Genomic DNA, 27,969 nt, shown 5'->3' with positions numbered 1-27,969 from the left:
AGAGAACAGAGTTTATGTTTGTTCATGAGCATTTTTAATAATAAAAATGTCACATCATTAATACAACCATTGAGATGTGGATGCCACAATTGGAAATCTCTTATTAATCTCTTCTAAAATAATCATAAGCACTGTTGCATTCAAAACATTGCAGAAAAAATATACACACGGTCATGTTATTAAAAGGTGAGCGCCAAAGAGAAGCCAAATCTGGTGCAATGAGGAGAAATCTCGCACTCAGAAATTATAAAGACCTCTATGATACTGGTCATGTTCAAAAGCCATCGCAGCAAAAAATTAAGTCAGATGCACTTGATCAGAATCTTTTAAAAATTCATACATTACATTTAATAGATAAATCACATTGAAAAGTTAGTATTCTTTCAAAATCGCTTACGATCACTGAATCCTCTACTATCAACATCCTAGGGGTTACCATTGGCCAGAAACTGAACTGGAGTAGTCATATAAATACCGTGGCTACAAGAGCAGGCCAGAGGCTAGGAATCCTGAGGCAAGTAACTCACCTCCTGACTCCCCAAAGCCTGTCCACCATCTACAAGGCACAAGTCAGGAGTGTGATGGAATACTCTCCACTTGCCTGGATGGGTGCAGCTCCAACACTGAAGAAGCTCGACACCATCCAGAACAAAGCAGCCCGCTTGATTGGCACCTCATCTACAAACATTCACTCCCTCCACCACCAACGCACAGTGGCAGCAGTGTGTACCATCGACAAGATGCACTGCAGCAACGCACCAAGGCTCCTTGGACAGCACCTTCCAAACCCGCAACCTCGAACAACTAGAAAGACAAGGGCAGCAAATGAATGGGACCACCACCACCTGCAAGTTCCCCTCCAAGTCACACACCATCCTGACTTGGAACTATATCACCGTTCCTTCACTGTCGCTGGGTCAAATCCTACAACTCCCTTCCTAACAGCATGGTGGGTGTACCTACCCCACATAGACTGCAGTGGTTCAAGAAGGCAGCTCACCACCACCTTCAAGGGCAATTAGTGATGGGCAATAAATGCTGGCCTAGCCAGCGACGCCCAAATCCCATGAATGAATAAAAAAAAAGTTTGAAAAGTCAGGTCATGTTACAAGATCAGATAAATTTGAGGAGAGTTGAAAAGTCTGTGTCCGACAGGTTTCAGAAGTTGAATTCAGTCCAGGCACCCTCATCACCCTGAGCTTCCGGTTGCTTGCCATTTCAACACTCCCCCCTGCTCTCATGCTCACATCTCTGTCCTGGGATTGCTGCAGTGTTCCAGTGAACATCAACGCAAGCTCAAGGAACAGCATCTCATCTACCGATTAGACACACTACAGCCCACCGGACTGAACATTGAGTTCAATAATTTCAGAGCATGACAGCCCCCCATTTTACTTTCATTTTTAGTTATTTTTTTTCTTCCTTTTTTACATTTTTTACAATCTTTTTTGCATTTAGTTCATTTCATCTTAGTTTGTTCAGTTTGCTTACCCACTGTTTTTTTTTTCGGGTTTGCACTTGCTGCTGTTCAATATTCAGTATATTAACACCTAATCTGTACTTATGCTTTGTCTTTCAACACACCATTAACATATTTTTTGCCTTTGCTCCATGACCTTTTGGTCAGCTATGTGGCCTGGTCCAATCTAGACCTCCTTTGTTATCTCTTGCCCCACCCCCACCTCACTTGCTTATAACCTGTGACTTTTCTAATATTTGTCAGTTCCGATGAAGGGTCACTGACCCGAAACGTTAACTGTGCTTCTCTTTCCACAGATGCTGCCAGACCTGCTGAGTGGTTCCAGCATTTCTTGTTTTTATTTCAGATTTCCAGCATCCGCAGTATTTTGCTTTTATCACCCTCATCAATTGTTGGGCAAACTGACTCTGGAAGACTAAAAGGGGAGCAGGAGCAGAGGGACCTGGCTGTATATGTGCACAAGTCGTTGAAGGTGGCAGGACAGGTTGAGAGAGCAGTTAATAATAGTGGCAGAGGGTACAAGAGCAAGGAAGTTATGTTGAACTTGTATCAGACACCAGTTCAGCCTCAGCACTTGAGGAAAGATGTGAGGGCATTGGAGAGAGTACAGAAAAGATTCACGAGAATGGTTCCAGGGATGAGGAACTTGAGTTATGAAGATAGATTGGAGAAGTTAGGACTGTTTTCCTTGGAGGAGAGAAGCTGAGAGGTGATTTGATAGAGGTATTCAAAATCATGAGGGGTCTGGACAGAGTAGATAGAAACAAACTGTTCTCAATCCTTTCACAAGTGGGAACGAGAGGGCACAGATTTAAAGTAGTTGGTAAGAGAAGTGAAAGTGACATGAGGAAAAACTTTTCCACACAGCGAGTGGTTAAGATCTGGAATGCTCTGTCTGAGAACGTAGTGGAGGCAGATTCAATTGCAGCATTCAAAAGGGAATGAGAGAATTATATGAAAAGGAAGAATGTGCAGGGTTGTGGAGAGAAGGCAGGGGAATGGGACTGAGTGAGTTGCTTTTTCAGAGAGCTTGTGCAGACACGATGGGCCAAATGGCCTCCTGTGCTGTAACGATTCTGTCACTGTGTAAGGTCTTCCCGCCATAGTATACCAAGGGGCCTGAACCTGTGTAAAACCCATTGGGGTGAGTGCACCAAAAAACGGTTTTTGGCATGTAATTTCAATGTACATAATGTATAAAATGGAATAGCCAAGAGTTGTGAGGCACCTCGTGTCTGTATCAAAAGAAATTCGTCTTTCACACAAAATTTCAAACAAAGCTTGGCAGTTAACTATCACCATAAACTGGTGCATTGTCCATAATAACACCTCTACCAATCAGAGTCCACTTGCCATCCAATCAGCAATCTCTTTTCATACAGTATAAATTTGTTGTTTTCCCTTTCATTGGTATTCTTGCAAATTGTCCTGATGAGTGCAAGATGAAAAGCTTCGAAAAAATCTCTCCGTTTACAGCAATACTGAAGTTCTGTACTACCAAATGACAACTTGCAAACTGATCTTTTTTCACTTTTTGAAATGTCAACTATGACTTGTTTTTAAATGTACTTTTTTCTTTACAAATTTTACGAATAAAGTATATTTTTTGAAAAAGAAACTCTGGAGGGTCTTTCCGCCTGGAAACACCAGCCCCAAAATGTTGTGCTGCAAATGCTTCACTATGTGTGGGCATTCAGCCCCAGTCCTCTGCTAGCCCCTTTCTTCTGTTTTCATCTCGAGGTGAGTGAGTGCAGTAGCAAAGTTCCAGATTCACACACTACATTGCGTGCACACTCTGGATATTGCTGGGCCTCTCACCAGTACAATGATAATGCAGGCTGACAGCTTCACCATCACGGATAATTTAACGTTTGAATATGAAATCGAGCTCTTAAGAAGCAGAATTAATAGATATCCAGGTGAAGGAATGGAAAAGAGAGAGAGAGAGAGAGAGATATATATATAGAGACAGAGAAAAATCATTGTTGGTTCCGGGATAAAGATCAGCCAGGACAGTAGGGAGAACTCCCCTGCACCTCACAATAGTGTCATGGGATCTAAGAGAGCACACAGGTTTTACACTTTAAAAAAAAAGCAAAATACTGCAGATGTTGAAAATCTGAAATAAAAAGAGGAGAGTGCAGGAAATACTCAGCAGGTCAGGCAGCAGCAGCAGGTCTGTGGAGAGAAGCAGAGTTAACATTTCAGATGTGACCTCGGAGATACCCGAAACGTTAACTCTGCTTCTCTCTCCCCAATGAGACCTGACCTGCTGGGTATTTCCAGCACTTTCTGTTGTTACTGCCTCAGGTTTTACTTTGGATTTGAAAGCTGGCACCTCCGACAGGGCAGCACTCCCTCGGTACTGCACTGGAGTTAGCCGAGAATTTTATGCTCAAGTTTCAAGCTGTTGGGAGGGAAGTAAACATTTGGCAGAGTGTGGCTGAACAGGATAGTAAACAACTAGAAACTTCTATTTAAAAAATGCCCAGGCCTAGGAGAGCAGTATTTCTCCAGGAATGGAGATAGTAATCAGGAAGAGAGAGAATCGCAGCTCCACAACAGAGAGGACAATCCTCCTGGTGCAGTCTGCCCTAGCGATTAATAAGAGCAGGTACAAAAGGGGATTGTTTACTCCCAATTCTTTCACTGAGCAAAACGATGTCCGTTTGGGTCATGTGACCTCGAGGGAATGATATCATCATCCTGCGACACACAGAGTCACTTTCTCAACCAATGGCGTTGCTTAAGAGACCCGCACCATCCAGAAGGTTGGGTCCCTGGGTGACTTAGATTTTACAAGGAGGGCAAATCTTCAAAGCTTCCTTGGACTTTGAGACATTGAAGAATGGGTAGATCTTCTCTCCGAAGCAGCCGGTGAAACTGTGCAGATGGGAATACGTGGCAGCATTGCAGAACAGAACCTGTCCAGTGTTGTAGTTGACATATATTCCGATCTTCTGAAGCTTCTTCTCGAGCGAGATTTGCAAAGGGTCATTGTCGTTTGCCATGTAGCCCTTCCCGTTGTACCCAATGGTCCAGTATCCATTTTCAGGGTTCAAAGGTGACGGTTCTCCGCTGGTCACTGATTCCCTGGCTACTCCCAGATCCCAGGCGGACATGCTCCCCACTTCCACCTCCCAGTAGTGCCTCCCGCTGGTGAATCCATCTTTTCCTAGCACGGATAACCTGGTCTCAAACCTCTTGCCGCTGTCAGCGGGAATCTTTCCCTCTTCAGTGTAGCTCACGCTGGTCAGATCGGAAGATACCTTGAGGTTTGGGTTCGCAGTGTCACAGTCCAGCGTGATGGGAACTAAAAGGGGGAGAAAGAAATGGACAGGTTTAGCCCCTGGCGCTGAGAAGGGTGTAGCCCCTGGCCCTGGGCAGGGTGTAGACCCCGGCCCTGGGCAGGGTGCAGCCCTGTTTGAGCAACTTAATAACACATGATGGGATATTAGGGGAGAGGGAACTGTAACTAATGATTACATATGTGGCGCACTGTGCACAAGTGAGAGGTCTTCACTATAAGAAAGACTCAACAGGCTGAGACTCTTATCGAGACCTGATAAATTAATGAAAAGGTTTAATATGGAGGACTTCGAGAAGATGTTTCCACTTATCGGGGAGACCAAACTAGGGGCTATAAATAGAGGATAGTCACTAATAAATGGAATCGGGAATTCAGGAGAAAACGCTCTACCTAGGGAGTGGTGAGAATGTGAAACTGACTACCACCGGGAGTGGTTGAGGTGAATGGCATAGATATATTTAAGGGGAAGCTGGATAAACACATGAGGGAGAAAGGAATACAAAAGGATACACCTTTTGTACACCTTTGGTAAGATGGCTGCAGCTGGAGGTTGCCTGCTGAGGCCTCTTGCATGGCTTTTCCCTCCCTCCACTCGAGTGTTTCTTGGTGGCAGTGCAAAGAGATAGGGAACTCGCCATTTGGGGAGTGGGAGACACAACTCCCCCATTCCCTGCCCCGCTGCCTCTGCTCTTGCAGTGATATTAATCTCCCTAAAACTTAATTCACTGAAAACATTCGATCGAGACTCCATTCCTGGAGAAATACTGCTCTCCTAGGCCTGGGTGAGAGGAAGTAGGGTCAGGTGAGGCTCGCATAGTGCAGAAACCCAGGCACAGACCAGTCGGGCCGAATGGCCTGTAGGCTAACATTCTATGTAAAAACATGGACACTTGCAGAGGCGACCCTGCGGGTAATTACCAAGACATGTCTTTAAAGCGGAGGGTAACTCCACCAGTAGGTACCATCACAGCCAGATAATTCCTCACTAATTCTACTGCCTCACTTTAAAGGGAGATTCTGCACAATCATTGTAGAATGGGAATGAAGGAGATGTATCAGGGGTTGGGATGTCTCTTGGTCTGGGTTGGGGGGCTCTCTGATTTCCAGGAACTTAGACATCCATTAGAGCAAGTTCCTGCAGTATAAACCAGAGTCTCGATCGAATGTTTTCAGTGAATTAAGTTTTAGGGAGATTAATATCACCGCAAGAGCAGAGGCAGCGGGGCAGGGAATGGGGGAGTTGTGTCTCCCACTCCCCAAATGGCGAGTTCCCTATCTCTTTGCACTGCCACCAAGAAACACTCGAGTGGAGGGAGGGAAAAGCAGGCAACCTCCAGCTGCAGCCATCTTACCAACTCACTCTCCTGACCAGTGAGTGTTGGGAGGAGGGGGGACATGAACAGTGGGTTTCGATAGAGTAAATAAGGAGAAAGTGTTTCCATTGGAGGAGGGTGGGTAAGCAGAGGACACAGAATTAATATAATTGGTATAAGAAGAGAGGGAGTTGATAATAAATAAATATATATATATATATATAAATAAATAAATATTTTTTTTTAACACAGCAATCTGGAATGCACTGCCTGAAAGAATAGTGTAAGCAGTTTCAATTGTAACTTTCAAAAGGGAACTGAATGAAGGTCAAAAATATTGCACAGCTACGGGGAAAGGTCAGGGGGAATGGGACCAGTTGCACAGCCCTTTCAAAGAGCCAGCACAGGCATGAAGGGCCGAACGAACTCCTTCTGTGTTGTATGATTTTAAAATGCTAAAAGAATGATATAAATCACGTGTGCACACACGTTTCGCAGCAAATCTTACCTGCAACACGGGTCATTCTCTGAACAGCTGAAAAGATAAGAAAAATAAGAGATTAACTCACCTTTAAATAGGTCGTTATACATTTATTCAGTTAATCAAAAGTGGGTAAAAGAGAACATGTTACTGAACGATGAATGACCTTTAGTTTAGTTTAGAGATACAGCACTGAAACAGGCCCTTCGGCCCACCGAGTCTGTGCCGACCATCAACTACCCATTTATACTAATCCTACACTAATCCCAGATTCCTACTACATCCCCACCTGTCCCTCTATTTCCCTACCACCTACCTATACTAGGGGCAATCTTATAATGGCCAATTAACCTATCAACCTGCAAGTCTTTGGCATGTGGGAGGAAACCGGAGCACCCGGAGGAAACCCACGCAGACACAGGGAGAACTTGCAAACTCCACACAGGCAGTACCCAGAATCGAACCCGGGTCCCTGGAGCTGTGAGGCTGCGGTGCTAACCACTGCGCCACTGTGGAGGAGATGTTTCAGATACAGGCTCGGTACATTTCAACAAAGACAAAGGGCAGGGGATCTAAAGCCAGGCTTGCTTGGGTGACGAGTGAAAGAGAGAATATGATGAAACAAACCAAAAAAAAAAAAAAGAGGGTGTGTGATGCACGTCAGGTGAATTATTCAAATGGGAACCAGGCCAAATATGATAAGTTGAGAAGGGAAGAAAAGAGGAAAATCAGACTGGCAAAGAGAGAATAATGAGAATAAAAAGGCAGTCAACACATCTTCTAACAACAAGTAAATAGTAAGTGGGTAGTAAGAGACATGGTGGGACCTATTGGGGACAAAGAGGGTGATATATACTTAGAGGCACAGGACAAGGCGAGAAACTAAATGAGTACTTTGTCAGCCTCTTCCTTAGTAAACACTGATACAAATTATCAGTAAAAAATATTCACAATATATACGAATATAGATGAGGGATTTAAATGTAATATCTCCAAGTTTGCAGACGACACAAAGCTGTGTGGGAGTGAGAGCGGTGAGGAGGATGCAGAGAAGCTCCAGTGTGATTTGGACAGGTTGAGTGAGTGGGCAAATACATGGCAGATGCAGTATAATGTGGATAAATGTGAGGTTATCCACTTTGGTAGCAAAAACAGAAAGGCAGATTATCTGAATGGTGATAGATTGGGAAAGGGGGAGGTGCAGCGAGACCTGGGTGTCCTTGTGCACCAGTCGCTGAAGGTAAGCATGCAGGTGCAGCAGGCAGTTAAGAAGGCAAATGGTATGTTGGCCTTCATAACGAGAGGATTCGAGTACAGGAGCAGGGATGTCTTACTGCAATTATACAGGGCCTTGGTGAGACCACATCTGGAGTATTGTGTGCAGTTTTGATCTCCTTATCTGAGAAATGATGTTCTTGCTGTAGAGGGAGTGCAGTGAAGGTTTACCAGACTGATTCCTGTGATGGTGGGACTGGCGTATGAGGAGAGATTGAGTCGGTTAGGATTATATTCACTAGAGTTCAGAAGAGTGAGGAGGGGATCTCATAGAAACCTATAAACATTCTAACAGGACTTGACAGTCCTGTTCAAGAAAGAGTTAGATATAGTTCTTAGGGCCAAAGGGATCAAAGGATACGGGGAGAAAGCGGGAACGGGTCACTGAGTTTGGATGACCAGCCATGATCATATTGAATGGCGGAGTAGGCTCGAAGGGCCGAATGGCCTACTCCTGCTCCTATTTTTCTATGTTTCTAAAGGATGTGGTGAAAATTAATAGGCAGGAAGTACTGGAAAGGCTGGCTTTGCTTACAGTGGATCAGGCACCTGGTCCGGATGGTTTGCACCCCAGGTTGCTAAAGGAAGTGGGGGTGAAGATAGCAGAAGGACTTGCCATAATCTTCCAATCTTCCCTAGATACAGGGGAGGTGCCATAGGATTGGAGAATGTCAAATGTGACACCCTTATTTAAGAAAGGGTATAAGGACAGTCCTAGTAACTACAGGCCAGTTAGTTTAACACCAGTGGTGGGTAATGTTTTCGAAACAATAATCAGGGAAACAGCAACAGACACTCGGAGAGGTTTGAGTTAATTAAGGAGAACCAGCACGGATTTGGAAAAGGCAGATCATGCTTGACTAATCAAATTGAATTTTTTGATGAAGTGACAGAGAAGGTTGATGAAGGGAATGCGGTGGATGTTGTCTATATGGATTATAAGAAAGCATTTGACAAAGTACCACATAAAAGGCTGGTTAACAAAATTAAGGCTCATGGAATAGGAGGTTCAATGGCTAATTGGATAAAAATTGGCTTAAGGACAGAAACCAGCGAGTCATAGTAAATGGTTGTTTTTCATACTGGAGGATGGTAGACAGTTGTGTTCCCCAAGGTTCAGTGCTGGGACTGCTGCTTTTTTTTGATATATATAAATGACTTGGATATTGGAATAAAGAGTAGAAGCTCAAAATTTGCCGATGATATCAGACTTGGAGGTGTGGCAAACAGTGAGGATGATATGAACTGCCTGCAACAGGACAGTGATAGGTTAGCAGAATGTGCAGAGGTGGCAGGTGGAATTTAATACGGACAAATGTGAGGTGATGCATTTTAGCAGAAAGAATAGGGAGAGGCAATATAGACTTAATGGCACAGTTCAAAAGAGTGTGCAGGAATAGAGGGAACTGGGGGTGTATGCACATTGATCTTTGAAGGTGACAGGAAATATTGAGAGAGTGGTTAGTAAAGCAGATGGGATCTTGGGCTTCATAAACACAGGCATTGAGTACAAAAGCAGGGAAGTTATGCTGAACCTTTATAAAGCCCTGGTTAGGCCCCAACTAGAGTATTGCGTCCAGTTTTGGTCACCACACTTTAGGAAGGATGTGAGGGTCCTCGAGAGGGTGCAGAGGCGATTTACCAGAATGGTTCCAGGGATGATGGATTTTAGATACAGGGTTAGATTGGAGAAGCTGGTGGTGTTTCTCCTTGGAGTAAAGGAGATTGAGGGGAGATTTGATAGAGGTGTCCAAGATTCTGACAGGTTTAGATAAGGTAGACAAAGAAAAACTGTTCCCATCAGCTTATGGTACAAGGACTAGGGGACACAGATTGAAGGTTTTGGGCAAGAAATGCAGGGGGAATATGAGGAAGATCTTTTTTACGCAGTGAGTGGTAATGGCCTGAAACTCACTGCCTATGAGAATGGAAGTGGAGACAATGAATGATTTCAGAAGGAAATTGGATGGGAACTGGAGGTAAATAAACTTGCAGGGCTACAGGGATAAAGCAGGATAAATGGGACAGACTGGATAGCTCTACAGAGAGCCAGCATGAACTCAATGGGCTGAATGGACTCCTACAGTGCTATTATGACTCTATGAAGATTTAGACCGATAAATACACTGACATTGATCAGTCCTCTATTTATAGAGTGCTGATACAATGGTTAAAGACGGGGAAAGAGAAAGAGAGAGAGAGTTCAGCTGCTAATATCAACAGCTCTAGATTCTGGCTTTGTATATTGACGACATGAATACACTGGGTAGACTTTCCAAAACATCATCTTCACCATCACCTTCCAAACCCAAACCCACAACCTCTACCACCTGGAAGGACAAGGGCAGCAGATACATGGGAACACCACCACCTGCAAGTCCCCCTCCAAGTCTCACACCATCCTGACTTGGAACTATATCACCGTTCCTTCATTGTCGCTGGGTCAAAATCCTGGAACTCCCTTCCTAACAGCACTGTGGGTCTACCCACACCATATGAACTGCAGCAGTTCAAGAAGGCAGCTCACCACCACCTTCTCAAGGGCAATTAGGGATGGGTAATAAATGCTGGCCTGGCCAGTGACGCCCACATCCTGAGAATGAGTAAACAATATCCCGTGTCCTACCTGTTTTTGAGAGAAGGCGAATCACGTCTACAAGGAAGAAGACATTAGTCAGTGAACAACTTTATGCAGCTGGAAATCATGGAGATTTATACTGAGTATGTTTTTACCATTCAGAGTAAATCGGAGCTGATCTCCATTAGAATACTTGTGTCTGAGAATCACAATATAAATGACATACTTTAAACTGTTACAGAAAGATTGAGGGAAATCTCCACTCTCCAAATGCCATTCCCTTACCACGGCCAAGGACACTGATCCTTAATCCAGTATCTGCTGTCCAGAGAGACTAGGAGGGCTGAAGCTCTTTAAAAGAGAGAGGTGAGCAGATGGAGGTCTTTAAAATTAGTAAGAGCCTTGAGAGGATGGGCATGAAGTGGTTTCCATGTGTGGGTGAGTCTGGGATCACTAGAGTTTTGTTCCTCAAGGGATATGGAACTAAGGAGGGTAAATGGAGGTCTAGATCAACCATGATCTTAGAGAATGTAAGAGCTAGGAGGAGAAGACCATTCAGCCCCTCGAGTCTGCTCTGCCAATATGAGCATGGCAAATCTTCTACCTCAACACCACTGTCCCGCCCAGATCCCATTACCTGAGAGACCACAAATCTGTCTATCCCAACAATGGAGCATCCACAACCCTCTGGGGGAAGTGAATTCACAACCCTTTGAGTGAAATAATTTCTCCTCACCTCAGTCCTAAGTGATCGGCCCCTTATCCTGAGACTGTGTCCCCGTGTTCGAGATTCCTCAGCCAGTGGAAACAAGTCTCTCTGTGTCTCCCCTGTCAAACTCCTTCACAATCTTGTCTGTTTCAATGAGATCACCTCTCATTCTTCTAAACTCCAGAGAATACAGGCCCAATTTGCTCAGCCTCTCATCATAGGACAACCCCCCTTCACCAATCTAGTGAACCTTCACTGCACCACCTCCAGTGCAAGTATATCCTTCCTTCGATATAGAGACCAAATCTGCACACAGTACTCCAGGTGCAGTCTCACCAAAACCCTGTACAATCGTAGCAAGACTGCATTATTCCTCTACTTCAATCCCCTTGCATCAGAGACCATGTGCCTTTCTAATTGCTTGCTGTACCTGCTTGCGAACCTTCGAGTGTTCCTTGTATGGGAACACCCAAGTCTCTCTGAAAAGCAACATTTAAAAGTTTCATGCCTTGTAAAGAATATTCTGCTTTTTCATTTTTACTGCCAAAGTGACTAACCTCACACTTCTCCACACTATACTCCATCTGCCATCTTGTTTCCCACTTGCTTAACCCAAGGGACTGAATGCCAATCCGTCAGTTTTTCTTTTTAAATGAGGAGTCTGGTTAGTGAAGAGTTGTTACAGGAGGGATTATTTTTCCCTCTGTTCAGCCCGAGAGTGCCTGCATTTCAGAGCAGTCTCACCTCACTGCTGGACTGTCCACACACACAACTCCTGATCTGCTTTGGTCCCAATGCATTTTCACCAAAGGCAGATCGGGCTTCCTGAATTTGCTGTTAATGGAGATTTCTTTTTAACGAGCAGTCAGGAATCATTCCAAATATCATGAAGTGTTTCCGTCACAGAAACGGGCCATTCGGCCCAACTGGTCCGTGCTGGTGCTAATGCTCCACACGAACCTCCTCCCACCCCCTCTTTATTTCAACCCTGTCAACATATCCTTCTATTCCTTTCTCCCTCATCCTTATCTAGCTTCGCCTTAAATGTACCTGCTATTCGCCTCAGCCACTCCCTGCCATAGTGAGTTCCACATTCTCACCACTCTCCGGGTAAAGACGTTTCTCCTGAATTCCCCATTAGATTTATTACTGACTATGTTATGTTTATGGCTCCTGGTTCTGTTCTCGCGGTAAGTGAAGTGACAACATCTTTTCTACATCTCCCCTATCAAACCCTTTAATAATCTCAAAGTCCTCTATCAGGTCACCCCTCCGTGTTCTCTACTCTTGAGTGGAATAGCTAGTTCTGTGAGCCTTTGCTGTAGCAGCAAGTACTGAATGCAATCAGATTATTTTGTTTAAGAGTGCAAAACGAGAGAGGTTATACTGAGCCACTGGAAAAATGATCAATGTTTCACCTTTGTAAGTGTTACAGTGTGGCATTCCGAAACATTCCATCACGATGTAGAATTCACACACACGCACACGCACGCACGCACGCACACGCACGCACACACACTCGAGCAGAGTACTGACCCCAGAACTCACTTAAGATAACAGATAAAACAACCCATGACACTAGATAAACCCTGAAATCAAGGGATCAAGTCTCCCTGCTGCCACTGAAGAATTGTTTAATGAAGCTAGTCAATGTTATAACCAGTGTGGTGTTAAGGTGATGTGGGGTTACAGAATAGGTGCAATCTGCTTTTTCAAGTCACCCGTGTCTAGAATGGAAACCCCCTATTAATCCAGTGACACTGTAACCACACCCTCCCTGCCAGTTATGTCACTGCTATACCTCCGCTGGGTGTAATTACAACCCGACAGGTTTTTTTAAAGTCCCATTATAAATGTGGAGGAGGGGGGGCGCAGGGGAGCTGTGAACAGAGGGAGGTGGGCAGGACACACGCACTTACACAAAGATTTTAATGTGCGAAATTGGCATGTGTATTTCATTTTAACCCCACCCCAGAAATACCCCATTAGCGCACATCACAATGTTTACATATGATCTAGATACAGGAGGTGGTGCACTCGGCCCATTCAATAAGATCATGGCTGATGGTTTACCTCACCTCCACCTTCCTGTACTATCCCTGGGTGCCCAAAGATGTACGGACCTCAGTGTTGAATAGACTGAGCCACTGACCGTCCACAGCTGTCTGTGTGGACAATTCCAGAGATTCACAACTCTTTGAGCGAAGACATTGCTCCTCATCTCAGTCCGGAATGGCCAGTCCCTTATCCTGAGATTATGAGCCTCTAGTTCCAGACATTTCAGCCAGGGGGAAAAACAGCCTCACAGCAATTACCTTGGCAAACCCTCGAGGCTTCAATTTAGGCTTTAGATCAGGGCCTCGTGACTTCACGTCACGCACATACGTGGCCCCGTGGAGTCAGCCAGCCCTAAACAAAAACCCTGATGTGTACTGTGTACAGTCTGTGTGTAACCAGAACCCAACAGAGTGCAAGGTAAGTGTCTCAGGTAATCTGTTTTGGTCAAGTTGGTTAAGGGATAAATATTGGCTGGGACAGCAGGCCGAACTTCCCCGCTCTGCTTCAACACACTGGCTCTGTGATCTTTTATGTCCACCTGGGAGAGCAGACAGGGCCTCGGTTTAACATTCCGACTGAAAGATGGCACCTCAGTTAGCCTCTTACCTAGGTTTTCATTGAACTTATCTGGACAAGAAAGAAAGAAAAACAAGAAAATTAATCAGTACCAGAGTCACAAACACCCTTTCTACACCAGCCTTACCCAACGCACTGACCTCCTCCCGTTCAGTTACTAACATACGGCTATGGACAAGTCAAATGGTTTCCTCCATGACTACAGAATGGAGCCCACGTGATGTGACATCATCATCTACAGGTCCAGTAGCATATGACACACCAAGATCACATGACAATGAACTCAGAATTGATAGGTTTACAGCAAGTCAGCTGACATTGTCCAGTAAAGTGTTTATACAGTGAAGTAGGGGTGGGGGTAATGTAAATAGGTTCATCACCGCAGGACATTCAAAAGCACTTTACAGCCAGTGAATTACTTCTGAAGTCTATTGTAATGTAGGAAACACAATAACCAATTTGCACACAGCAAGCTCCCACAATCTCTTTTAATCGATGTTGGTTAAGGGATAAACACTGGCCAGTAAACAGGGAGAACTCCCCTGCTCTTCAGCATAAAGGCAATGGGATCCATTACATTCACCTGAGGGGGCAGACGGGGCCTCATGTTTAATTTCCCTCATCTGAAAGGCGGTACTTCTGACAATGCAGCACTCCCTCAGTACTGCACTGGGAATGTCAGCCTGTACTCAAGTCTCTGGAGCAGGGCTTGAACCCCCAACCTTCTAGACTCCGAAGTGAGAGTGCTACCGACTGAGAAACTGCTGACACCCTGTACCCAGGTGTAGGAACAGGAGCACCAGCCCAAAGGTGGGAGCATAGAAGCACACTGCATGTGGGAATGATTAGTTGGAAGGGAGGGGGGTTTTGCAGATACCAGTCTGTACTCCCTGTCAGACAAGCTTCAATATAAGTGAAGATATTCCCACAGAAGAGACTCCACTCTGTTCCCCAATTTGATATCAACTGGGGAAAAATTATCAATAGGATTATATACAGCACAACAAACCCCTCCCGTGTTTAAGATAGTCCTTTAGTATCAGCTCTTACCCAGTTTCAATGTGTTTTCCCCTGAAAGAAAAAAGGAGAATAAAATTTAAATCAGGCCAGCAGAATCCATTTCTACAATTGGACTTTCTCTCACACCTCAGGACCTTCCCTAGGGGTCTGAAACCCAGAGATCCCAGCAGAAACATTTTACAGTACAGGAGGATCATTCCAATCACGGTGCCCTCCTGCCTATCTCTCAGAGTGAGCCCTCCCCTCACTCCCATCCCCTGTCCATTTAACCCATCACCCCCTGTACCCTCTCTCTGAGTGAGCCCTCCCCTCACTCCCATCCCCCACCCATTTAACCCATCACCCCCTGTACCCTCTTTCTGAGTGAGCCTCCCCTCACTCCCATCCCCCACTCATTTAACCCATCACCCCCTGTACCCTCTCTCGGAGTGAGCCTCCCCTCACTCCCATCCCCCACTCATTTAACCCATCATCCGCTGTACCCTCTTTCTGAGTGAGCCCTCCCCTCACTCCCAACCCCCACCCATTTAACCCATCACCCCCTGTACCCTCTTTCTGAGTGAGCCTCCCCTCACTCCCATCCCCTGTCCATTTAACCCATCACCCCCTGTACCCTCTTTCTGAGTGAGCCCTCCCCTCACTCCCATCCCCCACCCATTTAACCCATCACCCCCTGTACCCTCTTTCTGAGTGAGCCCTCCCCTCACTCCCATCCCCCACCCATTTAATCCATCACCTCCTGCACCCTCTCTCTGAGTGAGCCCTCCCCTCACTCCCATCCCCCACTCATTTAACCTATCACCCCCGTACCCTCTTTCTGAGTGAGCCCTCCCCTCACGCCCAACCCCTGCCCATTTAACCCATTACTTCCTGTACCCTCTCTCGGAGTAACCTTCCCCTGACCCATCCACCCCCTCCCCCATGCCCTCCCTCTCGGAGTGATCTTCCTCTCACTCCCACCCATGCCCCTTTCCCCATCTGAGCAGGCCCTGCATTTATCCAGTTAGTCCCCAAGTGACCCCCTGTTCCTCAATACATTTCAATCATTCTTTTAAAATAGAAAGCAGTGAGGGAGTTAATTTGAATGTAACTCACAATGGGAAAGTAAACTTGAGGCTGGGAGGTTGGCTATGTAAGATTGCTGCTGAGAGAGTCACATTTAAATTAACCCCTATGTCTCCCCACCAAGCAATAAGACACCAGCTTCTCTCTCTCTCTACTTGTTCCTGGGTAAAGCAAACCTTAGCCAAGCCATATTCTGGAAATGTTTACTCACGGTTCCTTATTAACAGGTCTTCATATTCTAAAACACAAAAAACAAACACACATCATTAATGGTACATGATTCACTTCAGTTACTCATTCAAGTGCTTTTGATTCTGGGGGTTTTTGATTCTGGGGGTTAAGGACAGTGTCCGACCCGTTGCCCAGTCCGGTCCAAGAGGGGGAAAGGACAGTGTCTGACCCACTGCATCACCCAGTCCCAGAGTGGGGAAAGGACAGTGTCTGACCCACTGCCCCACCCAGTCCCAGAGGGGGAAAGGACGGTGTCTGACCCACTGCACCCAGTCCCAAAGTGGGAAAGGACAGTGTCTGACCCACTGCATCACCCAGTCCCAGAGGGGGAAGGGACAGTGTCTGACCCACTGCATCAACCAGTCCCAGAGGGGGAAAGGACAGTGTCTGACCCACTGCATCACCCAGTCCCAGAGGGGGAAAGGACAGTGTCTGACCCACTGCATCACCCAGTCCCAGAGGGGGAAAGGACAGTGTCTGACCCACTGCAACACCCAGTCCCAGAGGGGGAAAGGACAGTGTCTGACCCACTGCAACACCCAGTCCCAGAGGGGGAAAGGACAGTGTCTGACCCACTGCATCACCCAGTCCCAGAGGGGGAAGGGACAGTGTCTGACCCACTGCATCAACCAGTCCCAAAGTGGGAAAGGACAGTGTCTGACCCACTGCATCACCCAGTCCCAGAGGGGGAAAGGACAGTGTCTGACCCACTGCAACACCCAGTCCCAGAGGGGGAAGGGACAGCGTCTGACATCCCGAGATTGTAAATGGAGCTCCAGAAGTGGAAAACTTTTCTCCCTCACCTTGTATTGATGGCCGCATTTTCAGCTCTGAAAGAGAAGAGAGAGAGAATTGTCAACATTGGAGTGTGTATGGAAAGTGTTTAAAAGACATTTGGATATTCACCAATTCCATCCACTATGTCAGTCATTACAGGAAGTGTATGAGACTGAAATGTCAGCTACCCACAGGCTCTGGTTTGGACATTAACAAAAGCTGCAGGATTTTCAACATCCTGACATAGATTTGAGATCAAGATGGCATTGAGGACCTCATCCAACTCCCTTACACATTCGAGGCTGCACAGAGCGACGGAGGGTGATTGGGGGAGGGATGGAGGGAGACGGGGCAGGAGGAGATTATCAAATCTCTTTGTCTTCCACCCGATCACAGATTTTCCCTTTTGTTTCTCCCCTTTACCAGCCTCTGCATTTGATTTAAACCAGTTACATCCCTAACATTTCCTAGTTCTGATGAAAAGTCACTGAGGTGATACATTAACTCTGTTTCTCTCTCTCCACAGACACTGCCAGACCGCTGAGTGTTTCCAGTTATTATTTTAAATTTCCAGCTGCAGGGCTTTGTTCCTGACTCAAAATTGTTGTTGGGTCTGTTGTTAATTCTCCAGTATTCATCCTTGGGATGTGGGTGTCACTGGCCAGGCCAGCATTTGTTGCCTGTCACTAATTGCCCTTGAGAAGGTGGTGGTGAGCTGCCTTATTGAACTGCTGCAGTCCATTTGGGGTAGGTACACCCACAGTGCTGTTAGGAAGAGAGTTCCAGGATTTTGACTCAGGACAGTGAAGGAACGGTGATATAGTTCCAAGTCAGGATGGTGTGAGACTTGGGGGGGAAACTTGCAGGTGGTGGTGTTCAAATGTGTCTGCTGCCCTTGTCCTTCTCGGTGGTAAAGATGACGGGTTTGGGCTTTCTCGTACATGACCGTTTGCCTAATTCAAGCAGGGAATCACAAATTGGTATCCGGTCACATGACAAATCGCCCATACCTCGGATCTGTGTCCTTTGTTTCCGGAAGTACCACCACAGCCCACCGACGACGGCAAAGATGCTGAAGAGGATGAGGAGGAACACATAAAGCCAACCGGATGTCTTGGGAAAGAATTCAACTGCAGAGGAACGCAGAGAGAAATTAATTCCAAAATCAAGAAGGGCAGTGTGTGCCGAGCCAGGCTCAGCCTCGATGCCTGTGACTTGGTCACCCTCTGGTGAAGAGGGTTTCTGCAGCAATCAATGTTCCTCAGCTACCAGCTCGCTAACCCTCAGTCTCTCCCTGCAACACCAACTTGCATTTATATAGCGCCTTTAAAGTAGTAAAATCTCCCAGGAGCATTACCAAACAAATATTTGACGCCCAGTCACATATGGAGGTATGATGACAAGCGACCGAAAGCTTGGCGAAGAGGAGTGTCTTGAGAGGAGGAAAGCGAGGTGGGGAGTGAATCCCGGAGCTTAGGGCCCAGACAGCTGGTGGCACAGCCACCAACAGCAGAGTGATTAAAAGCAGGGATCGTCAAGAGGCCAGGGTTAGAGGAGATTTATGGCACAGAAAGTCATCATTCGGCTGGAGGAGGTTACAGAGATGGCGGGGGTGGGGAAGAGCGGAGGAGGTGGGGTCATGACCCAGCAAACAGGTCGTCCGATGGATTGCAGGTCGGTGGGGGGAGGGAAAGAGAGGCGGGCTGGTGGGTGGGTTGGGGTGTTGGAAGAGGGCAGACAAGGGTGGAGCTCCACAGCAGGCTGCAACCGAGCTCAAACAGGCTGTGCCACGCTGCTCCATTTCGTTAATGGATGGGTAGTGTTTCCACTTACTGTCACATCAGAACGTGAGGTCCCAGGATGCTGGCTGGAGGTGACACTCAATTAACCACACATGGTCACACGGTGGGGGGGCAGGGGGTGGGGTGGGGTGGGGGGGGGGGGGGGTGGACACACACAGGCATAGAAACACACTCAGGCGGGCACAGGACACAAACAGGAGCATGCACACAGCCATGCAGTCGGCACACACGGTACTCTAGGGGACACACGGGCACACAAACAGGAGCGTTCACACGCGGGCATGCAGTTGACACACATGGGCATACAAACAGAAGAGTATACACACGGGGCGTAGAGGTGGGCACACACGGGGCGTAGAGGTGGGCACACACGGGGCGTAGAGGTGGGCACACACGGGGCGTAGAGGTGGGCACACACGGGGCGTAGAGGTGGGCACACACGGGGCGTAGAGGTGGGCACACACGGGGCATGCAAGCAGGAGTATGTCACTGACCTGGGACATGGAACACCGTACTGACGGTCTTGTTCAGCCTCACATTTCGCAGCTGACAGGTAAAGATGTCCCCGGAGTCGCTTGTCACTTCGAGGAAGCTCTGTACTTTGAAGAATAGTTTTGAATCTTGCTTGGTTGAAGTCTGGGCCTGCTGGGGCAAGGTTTTGCTATCCTTGTCACTCCACTCCACTGTTGGAACAGGAAACCAGCGCTGGGATTCACACTGCAGCAGGATTCCACTTCCTGTGTACTTGTTCAAATTGATCGAGGGAGGTTCTCCTAAACCTACCAAAGCAATTCATTCCAGTTCTTAAAACCATACAGTAACAAATGGGGTTATAGCAGAGAAGATCGCACAGACAGACAGTCAGCCCTGGCTCAGCACTCTCACCTCTGAATCAGCAACTTATGGGTTCAAGTCAACACTCCAGAGACTTCAGCACATAATCCAGGCTGACACACCCAGTGCAGTACTGAGGGAGTGCCGCACCGTCGGAGGGTCAGTACTGAGGGAGTGCCGCACCGTCGGAGGGTCAGTACTGAGGGAGTGCCGCACCGTCGGAGGGTCAGTACTGAGGGAGTGCCGCACCGTCGGAGGGTCAGTACTGAGGGAGTGCCGCACCGTCGGAGGTGCCATGCTTCAGATGAGACATTAAATGGAATGGAACTCGGTGAGTGTTACAGGCCCTCCTGAGTACCGCTCATGTAACCTGCAGCAGACGCCCAGCCCCATCTCCCACCCGGCCAACCTTCTGACTTGGGACTCAAATGTGCCTAGGTCACACTTGTACAGAATGTGCAGAACAGAAATCAGGCCATTCGGCCCAACAGGTCCATGCTGGGTGCTGATGCTCCACAGGAGCTTCCTCCACACTACTCGCCCCCTCCCCCACCGCCCAACCTCATCCTATCAGTAAAGATAGGGAAGTAATAAAACATTTCAAATAAATTCCATTTGGAATCATCAGACTGATTTGAAATGATTCCTATAAAGTGCAAACCACACACTGGGTGTTCCTTTGTCGAGGAATAGCACTGAACACCAGATGTTTAATTTCTATAGCACTCTGGTTGGACTACACTTGGGAGGACTGTGCATAACCCTGGTCTCCTGATTTGCAAGAAAAAAAAGAGATATCAAAGTATTGGAGAAGTTGCAAAAGAGATTTACTCAAATAACACCAGAACTGAGAGGTTATAAATAATCAGGAAATATTGAACAGGCTGCTGCAGCCCTTTAGAGAAGAGAAGGCGGAGTGGGTGACCTGATAGTGGGCTTTAAGATTATGAATGCGTTCAATAGGGTAAACATAGAGATTTTATTTTTGTAGGAGATCAGAAAGAGGGCCCATAAATAGAAGACACTGATAAATTCAGTCGGAAATTTGGGAGAAATTTCTTTCCCGGGAATGTGGAACTCACTACCACAGAGAATGGTTGAGGTGACTAGTAATAGATGTTCCTTAAAGCAGAGAAGGTTAAAAGGAGATTCAATGGAGGTGTTCAAAATCAGGAAGGGTTTTGTCAGAGTAGACAAAGAGAAATCATCTCCAGGGCAGAAGGGTCAATGACGAGAGGTCACGGATCTAAAATGAGGGACAAAAGAACCCGAGCCGACACGAGGAAAGTATTTTTTTTTTTTTTTTTTTAAAAGCACCAAGTTGGTGTGATTGGGAAAGCACAGCCTGAAAGGATGGTGAAAATAAATCAAATACTGACATTCAGAAAGGGAACTGGATAAATACCTGAAAGGGAAAATATTCACAGGGCAATGGGGAAGACAGCAGTGGGCGGTTAGACTAATTGGATAGCTTTATAAAAAGGGACAGTACTGGTACAATGGGTTGAATAGCAGCCATCTATGATGTGTCATTCTATGATCTATGCCTTTATAAGGGGAAGCTAGAGAAACACAAGGGGAAAAGGATTTGAACTGCTGGGCCGAATGGCCTGTTCTTGTGTTGTACTTGTAAAAGTGAGAAAAGCACTTACAGGAAACCGAGGTTCAATCTCGAAACGGGGAGAGGGGATCGACACTGAAAAAAGCTACTTACTGGTCACGTTCAGGTAAATTACTGCATCTTCATTTCCCAAGGTTGGTATATCGACGAAACACTTGTACTCGCCCTCATCTGACACATCAACGTTTGTCAGCATCAGGGAGACATTACCACTCTTGAATTCACTGGCAAAGAGTTGGGTCCTGCCCTGGTAACTGCCATGCTGCCCAGCATTCTCATCCATGCCAAACCGGTACAGATGGACAAGCCCGTCCCCCTTAGTCCAGCGGATCTCTATGTCGGCCTGGGGTACGATGGGGATCAGCTGGCATTCCAACACCACCGTGGCCCCCACTGCAGTCACAATCGGATGTCGTGCACAGTTTATCTTAAACTCCCCTAGGAAACAAGAAGCACTTCAGTGAATGTCAGGAGAAAGGAGGGAGTCGGGGGAGTGGGGGGGGGGGGGGGGGGGGGGGTGGAGGGGCAGTGCAGCTACTTCAGGAGTCGTGGTGGGATACATTAAAGGGGCTTTGTCTTTGAGAAATAAAGTGTCTGGCCAACCTCTACATTCAAACTAGATGTTGACATATATAACGTTAAGGGGAGATTAACCAGACTGGTCCCAGGGATGACGGACTTGAAGTGGAGACACTGGGCTCGTTCTCCTTCTTCACAGCAGTGAAGGTTAAGGGGAGATTTGATAGAGGTGTTCAAAATTACAAAAGATTTTGACAGAGTAAATAACGAGACTGTTTCCACTGGCAGGAGGGTCAGTAACTAGAGGACCAGGATTCTGGCAGTGGTGGGGGATGGGTGGCAGGAAACGGAACAAATTGGCTAGCTCTTGCATTGAGCGAGGGTTTGAGGTGTTTGAGCAGTGGCGTCTCTCACCTGCCAGTGTAGAATGGATCCTGAGGAGAATGAGACACAGGGCCCAGAGCCCCATCCTCCCGAACATAGTCAGCAAAGCACCGAAGTCTGTACGTGTAGGCCCTGAAAGACAAGAGGTTTCGTTAGGATTTGACATTAACATTTCTCACACTCCAATTCAGCGAATTATTTAGACTTTCCAGCACAGAAACAGGCCATTCAGCCCAACAGGTCTGTGCTGGTACCCATGCACTCTATGAGCCTCCTCCCAATCCATTTCATCTTGCACTATGGCTTCCTGATGGGTTCATCCAGCTTCACCTTAAAAGTACCTATCGTATTCGCGGGTCCCACATTCTCACTCTCTGGGTAAAGAAGTTTCTCCCAAATTTATGATTAAATGATAGTCACCAATAAATGCAATTTATTCCTTCAGGGGATGTGGGTGTCACTGGCTAGGCTAGAATTTATTGTCCATCCCTAATTGCCTTTGTGAAGGTGGTGGTGAGTTGCCTTCTTGACCCGTTGCTGTCAATGTGGGGTAGGTACACCCACAGTACTGTGAGGAAGGGAATGCCAGGATTTTGACCCAGCGACAGTGAAGAAATGGTGATAAAGTTCCAAGTCAGGATGGTGTGTGGCATGGAGGGGAACTTGCAGGTGGTGGTGTTCCCATGCATCTGCTGTCCTTGTCCTTCTAGGTGGTAGAGGTTGCGGGGTCGGAAGGTGCTGTCGGGGGAGGGCGAGGGGTTCGGAAGGTGCTGTCGGGGGAGGGCGAGGGGTTCGGAAGGTGCTGTCGGGGGAGGGCGAGGGGTTCGGAAGGTGCTGTCGGGGGAGGGCGAGGGGTTCGGAAGGTGCTGTCGGGGGAGGGCGAGGGGTTCGGAAGGTGCTGTCGGGGGAGGGCGAGGGGTTCGGAAGGTGCTGTCGGGGGAGGGCGAGGGGTTCGGAAGGTGCTGACGGGGGAGGGCGAGGGGTTCGGAAGGTGCTGTCGGGGGAGGGCGAGGGGTTCGGAAGGTGCTGTCGGGGGAGGGCGAGGGGTTCGGAAGGTGCTGTCGGGGGAGGGCGAGGGGTTCGGAAGGTGCTGTCGGGGGAGGGCGAGGGGTTCGGAAGGTGCTGTCGGGGGAGGGCGAGGGGTTCGGAAGGTGCTGTCGGGGGAGGGCGAGGGGTTCGGAAGGTGCTGTCGGGGGAGGGCGAGGGGTTCGGAAGGTGCTGTCGGGGGAGGGCGAGGGGTCGGAAGGTGCTGTCGGAGGAGGGCGAGGGGCCGGAAGGTGCTGTCGGAGGAGGGCGAGGGGCCGGAAGGTGCTGTCGGAGGAGGGCGAGGGGCCGGAAGGTGCTGTCGGAGGAGGGCGAGGGGCCGGAAGGTGCTGTCGGAGGAGGGCGAGGGGCCGGAAGGTGCTGTCGGAGGAGGGCGAGGGGCCGGAAGGTGCTGTCGGAGGAGGGCCAGGGGTCGGAAGGTGCTGTCGGAGGAGGGCGAGGGGTCGGAAGGTGCTGTCGGGGGAGGTGCATCTTACATTCATGGTGTTGTAAAATTACTTCCATTTTATGTTAAATTTTGAGGACTTGTGTTTTTAAAACTGAAAAGGATTCCATTGATGGTGGACTTAGTGTTTTTTTTTTAAAGTGGTGGTATGTGGTGGATGTTGTCTATATGGATTTTAAGAAAGTATTTGATAAAGTACCACATAAAAGACTGGTTAACAAAATTAAAGTTCATGGAATAGGAAAGTCAGTGTCTAATTGGATAAACAAACTGACTTCAGGACAGAAAACAGCAAGTTGTAGTAAATGGTTGTTTTTCAGACTGGAGGATGGTAGACAATTGTGTTCCCCAAGGGTCAGTGCTGGGATCATTGCTTTTTTTGATACATATAAATGACTTGGATATTGGAATAAAGAGTAGAAGCTCAAAATTTGTTAATGACACCAGACTTGGAAGTGAGGCAAACAGTGAGGACGATATGAACCACCTGCATAGGAGATAGACAGTCTAGCAGAATGGGCAGAGAGGTGGCGGATGGAATTTAATAGTGTGAGGTGATGCATTTTAGCAGAAGGAATAGGGAGAGGCAATATATACTTAATGACACAGTTTTAAAGAGTGTACAGGAACAGAGGGACCTGGGGGTGTATGTGCATCGATCTTTTAAGGTGACAGTACATATTGAGAGAGTGGTTAGTAAAACATATGGGATCTTGGGCTTCATTAATACAGACATTGAGTACAAAAGCAGAGAATTATGCTGAATCTTTATAATGCTGAGAGGCTCCAAATGGAGGATTGCATCCAGTTCTGGACACCACACTGCAGGAAGGATGTGAGGGTCCTTGAGAGGGTGCAGAGGAGATTTACCAGAATGGGTCCAGGGATGGGGGATTTTAGTTACAAGGTTAGGTTGGAAACACTGGGTTTGTGCTCTTTGAAACAAAGGAGATTAAGGGGAGATTTAGTAGAAATGTACAAGATTATGACAGGTTTAGCTAAATTAGACAAGGGAAAATGGCTCCCATTAACTAATGGTACAAGGACGGCACAGTGGCGCAGTGGTTAGCACCGCAGCCTCACAGCTCCAGTGACCAGGGTTCAATTCCGGGTACTGCCTGTGCGGAGTTTGCAAGCCCTCCCTGTGACTGCGTGGGTTTCCTCCGGGTGCTCCGGTATCCTCCCAAAGCCAAAGACTTGCAGGTTGACAGGTAAATTGGCCATTATAAATTGCCCCTCGTATAGGTAGGTAGTAGGGGAATTGAGGGAAGGTGGGGATATGAGAGGGTAATGGGACTAATGTAGGATCAGTATAAATGGGTGGTTGATGGTCGGCACAGACTCGGTGGGCTGAAGGGCCTGTTTCGGTGCTGTATCTCTAAATAAAAATAAATAAAGGACGAGGGGACACAGATTGAAGATTTTAGACAAGAGATGCAGGGGGAATATGAGGAAGAACCTTTATACGCAGCGAGTGGTAATGACCTGGAACTCACTGCCCACGAGGATGGTGGAAGTGGAGACAGTCAATGACTTCAAGAGGAAGTTCGACAGTCACCTGAGAGAAATAGACTTGTCCGGTTACGGGGATCAAGCTGGGAATGGGATTGACAATGTAGCTCCATGGAGAGCCAGCATGGACTCGATGTGCCGAATAGCCTCCCTCTGTGCCATAAATGACACTATGACTTGCATTTCTATAGCACCTTTCACAACCTCAGAACTTCTCGAAGCACTTTACAGTCAATGAAATACTTTTAAGTGTATTGACTGTTATAATGTAGGAAACACAGCAGCCAAGTTCCAAACAGCAAGATCCCACAAAACAAGGAGCTAAATAACCAAATGATCTGTTTTTGTGATGTTAATTGAGGGATAAGGAGGGGAAAGAGAGGGAGGGGGGAGTGAGTGGGAAACCAGAGGTGAGTGGGGGGGGGGTGGCGTGGAAGAGAGAGGGATACAGAGAGGGGGGAGGGGGAGATGGACACAGAGATGGGAAGAGATGGACACAGAGCGGGGGGGAGCTGGACACAGAGAGGGGTAGTGGGGGGATGGACACAGAGAGGCGGATGGACACAGAGATGGGAAGAGATAGACACAGAGCGGGGGATAGACATAGAGAAGGGGGATAAAAACAAGAAATGCTGGAACCACTCAGCAGGTCTGGCAGCATCTGTGAAAAGAGAAGCAGAGTTAACGTTTCGGGTCTGTGACCCTTCTTTGCAACTGGCAAATATTAGAAAAGTCAAAGGTTATAAGCAAGTGAGGTGGGGGTGGGGCAAGAGATAACAAAGGAGAAGGTGTAGATTGGACCAGGCCACATAGCTGACCAAAAGGTCACGGAGCAAAGGCAAACAAAATGTTAATGTTGTGTTGAAAGACAAAGCATTAGTACAGATTAGGCGTTAATGCACTGAATATTGAACAGCAGCAAATGCAAACCTGAAAAAAAACAGTGGGTAAGCAAACTGAACAAACTAAGATGAAATGAAATAAATGCAAAAAAAAAATTGTAAAAAATGTAAAAAAGAAAAAATAACTAAAAATGAAAGTAAAATGGGGGCCCCGTCATGCTCTGAAATTATTGAACTCAATGTTCAGTCCGGCAGGCTGTAGTGTGCCTAATCGGTAGATGAGATGCTGTTCCTCGAGCTTGCGTTGATGTTCACTGGAACACTGCAGCAATCCCAGGACAGAGATGTGAGCATGAGAGCAGGGGGGAGTGTTGAAATGGCAAGCAACTGGAAGCTCAGGGTCCTGCTTGCGGACTGAGCGGAGATGTTCCGCAAAGCGGTCACCCAGTCTGCGCTTGGTCTCCCCAATGTAGAGGAGACCACACTGTGAGCAGCGAATACAGTATACTACATTGAAAGAAGTACAAGTAAATCGCTGCTTCACCTAAAAGGAGTGTTTGGGGCCTGGGATAGTGAGGAGAGGGGAGGTAAATGGGCAGCTATTACACCTCCTGCGATTGCAGTTTGGGGTTTATGTAGGGTGGGTAGATCCCTGTTACATTATTATTGGAGCAGATCCCTGTGCCGGTCGGTGTTGACTGGGTTTATATCTCCGCCAAGATTTCCACACTGCCTGGGAAGGGATGATCAATAGTTGTAAGAATAAAATTCCTGGGTGGGTGTAACCTTGACACAAGGAGCCAGAGAAATGGCCACTTACCCAGAGCTACAATGTCTCCAGCAAGAAATGAACACACTCGTCAAATTTCACCTCCGCAACCGGAGCTTCTCAACATCGCAACCAGTCACAATAGGAGCAGATTAGGAATAGTGAGGGTTTAAAAATGGATTAGATCGAAATCCATTAAAAACTGGATGGAACAAAACCAGGAAAGGCAGCTCGAACCCAATCCCGTTTCCTTCCAAACCCCACCCTTATTCGGGCCCTTTACGGATTTCGATATCGGTAAAGCAGTTTTCAGACTTACCGATTGCTTATTCGGCGAGACTAAGATTTTTTTTTACCCTATTATTTCGCCCCGCACTCCCCGATTTCAATTCTTCGGCAAAAACCAGAAAACGTTGAACTTCGGCCCCAGTTGGTTTCACTTTCTCTTAAAGTCTTTTAAGTGTCGGCCAAATAATACAGTTTTATTGTGCCTCCTCCCGGCAGAGAATTAAAAGCATGCGGTGCTGTGTGGCTAATTGCATTGAGGGGGCGGAGGCGGAGGCGGGGTTTGTACCGACAGCAGACTGATCTCTCCAGGGTCAGGACAGGGTCTGAGTTTATATCAGGAGTCAATCCAGCTTCTTCAGCCCTGAAAGGAGTCTGAAAGGTGACATCTTCGGAGTGAGCTTATCAGAGTGACATTAGGGGAATGGACTTATCAGAGTGACTTTAGGGGAATGAGCTTATCAGAGTGACTTTAGGGGAATGAGCTTATCGGAGTGATTTTAGGGGAATGGGCTTATCGGAGTGATTTTAGGGGAATGAGCTTATCGGAGTGACTTTAGGGGAATGGGCTTATCAGAGTGACTTTAGGGGAATGAGCTTATCAGAGTGACTTTAGGGGAATGAGCTTATCGGAGTGATTTTAGGGGAATGGGCTTATCGGAGTGATTTTAGGGGAATGGGCTTATCAGAGTGACTTTAGGGGAATGAGCTTATCAGAGTGACTTTAGGGGAATGAGCTTATCGGAGTGATTTTTGGGGAATGGGCTTATCGGAGTGATTTTAGGGGAATGAGCTTATCAGAGTGACTTTAGGGGAATGAGCTTATCGGAGTGATTTTAGGGGAATGGGCTTATCGGAGTGATTTTAGGGGAATGGACTTATCGGAGTGACTTTAGGGGAATGGACTTATCAGAGTGACTTTAGGGGAATGAGCTTATCAGAGTGACTTTAGGGGAATGAGCTTATCGGAGTGATTTTAGGGGAATGGGCTTATCGGAGTGATTTTAGGGGAATGAGCTTATCAGAGTGACTTTAGGGG

The 27,969-nt window shown here is 47.2% G+C and overlaps 1 protein-coding gene across 2 annotated transcripts; it reads right to left on the bottom strand.

The window, feature by feature from the left end:
- Positions 1-35: 35 nt before the first annotated feature.
- Positions 36-27,137, bottom strand: LOC137346089 (butyrophilin subfamily 1 member A1-like). Of its 2 annotated transcripts, none has more exons than XM_068009384.1 (12): positions 26,965-27,137; positions 22,064-22,165; positions 21,224-21,568; positions 19,170-19,454; positions 17,884-18,003; positions 16,900-16,926; positions 16,077-16,103; positions 14,831-14,851; positions 13,811-13,831; positions 10,486-10,512; positions 6,612-6,638; positions 36-4,793 (listed from the first exon to the last, which is right to left on the bottom strand). In XM_068009384.1, exons 2-12 carry the CDS (start codon positions 22,128-22,130, stop codon positions 4,270-4,272), a joined length of 1,491 nt encoding a protein of 496 aa, XP_067865485.1. In that variant the 5' UTR covers positions 22,131-22,165; positions 26,965-27,137; the 3' UTR covers positions 36-4,269. The 2 variants fall into 2 exon arrangements, with proteins under 2 accessions (XP_067865485.1, XP_067865486.1); XM_068009385.1 differs by lacking the exon at positions 26,965-27,137 and adding an exon at positions 26,697-26,905.
- Between the last annotated feature and the right edge of the window lie 832 nt (positions 27,138-27,969).

This window comes from Heterodontus francisci, chromosome 29, assembly GCF_036365525.1.
Source record: "Heterodontus francisci isolate sHetFra1 chromosome 29, sHetFra1.hap1, whole genome shotgun sequence".
NCBI lineage: Eukaryota > Metazoa > Chordata > Chondrichthyes > Heterodontiformes > Heterodontidae > Heterodontus > Heterodontus francisci.
This window is presented reverse-complemented; position numbering and strand designations above follow the sequence as displayed.

What these genes read in the sequence shown, in the direction of transcription:
- LOC137346089 (XM_068009384.1), bottom strand. Translation starts at nt 22,130, where the DNA reads ATGTTCGGGAGGATGGGGCTCTGGGCCCTGTGTCTCATTCTCCTCAGG. An exon ending in GGAAAACACATTGAAACTGG is followed by an intron (nt 13,832 to 14,830) that starts GTAAGAGCTGAT and finishes TTTCTTGTCCAG; the next exon opens with ATAAGTTCAATGAAAACCTA. An exon ending in TAAGTTCAATGAAAACCTAG is followed by an intron (nt 10,513 to 13,810) that starts GTAAGAGGCTAA and finishes TCTTCCTTGTAG; the next exon opens with ACGTGATTCGCCTTCTCTCA.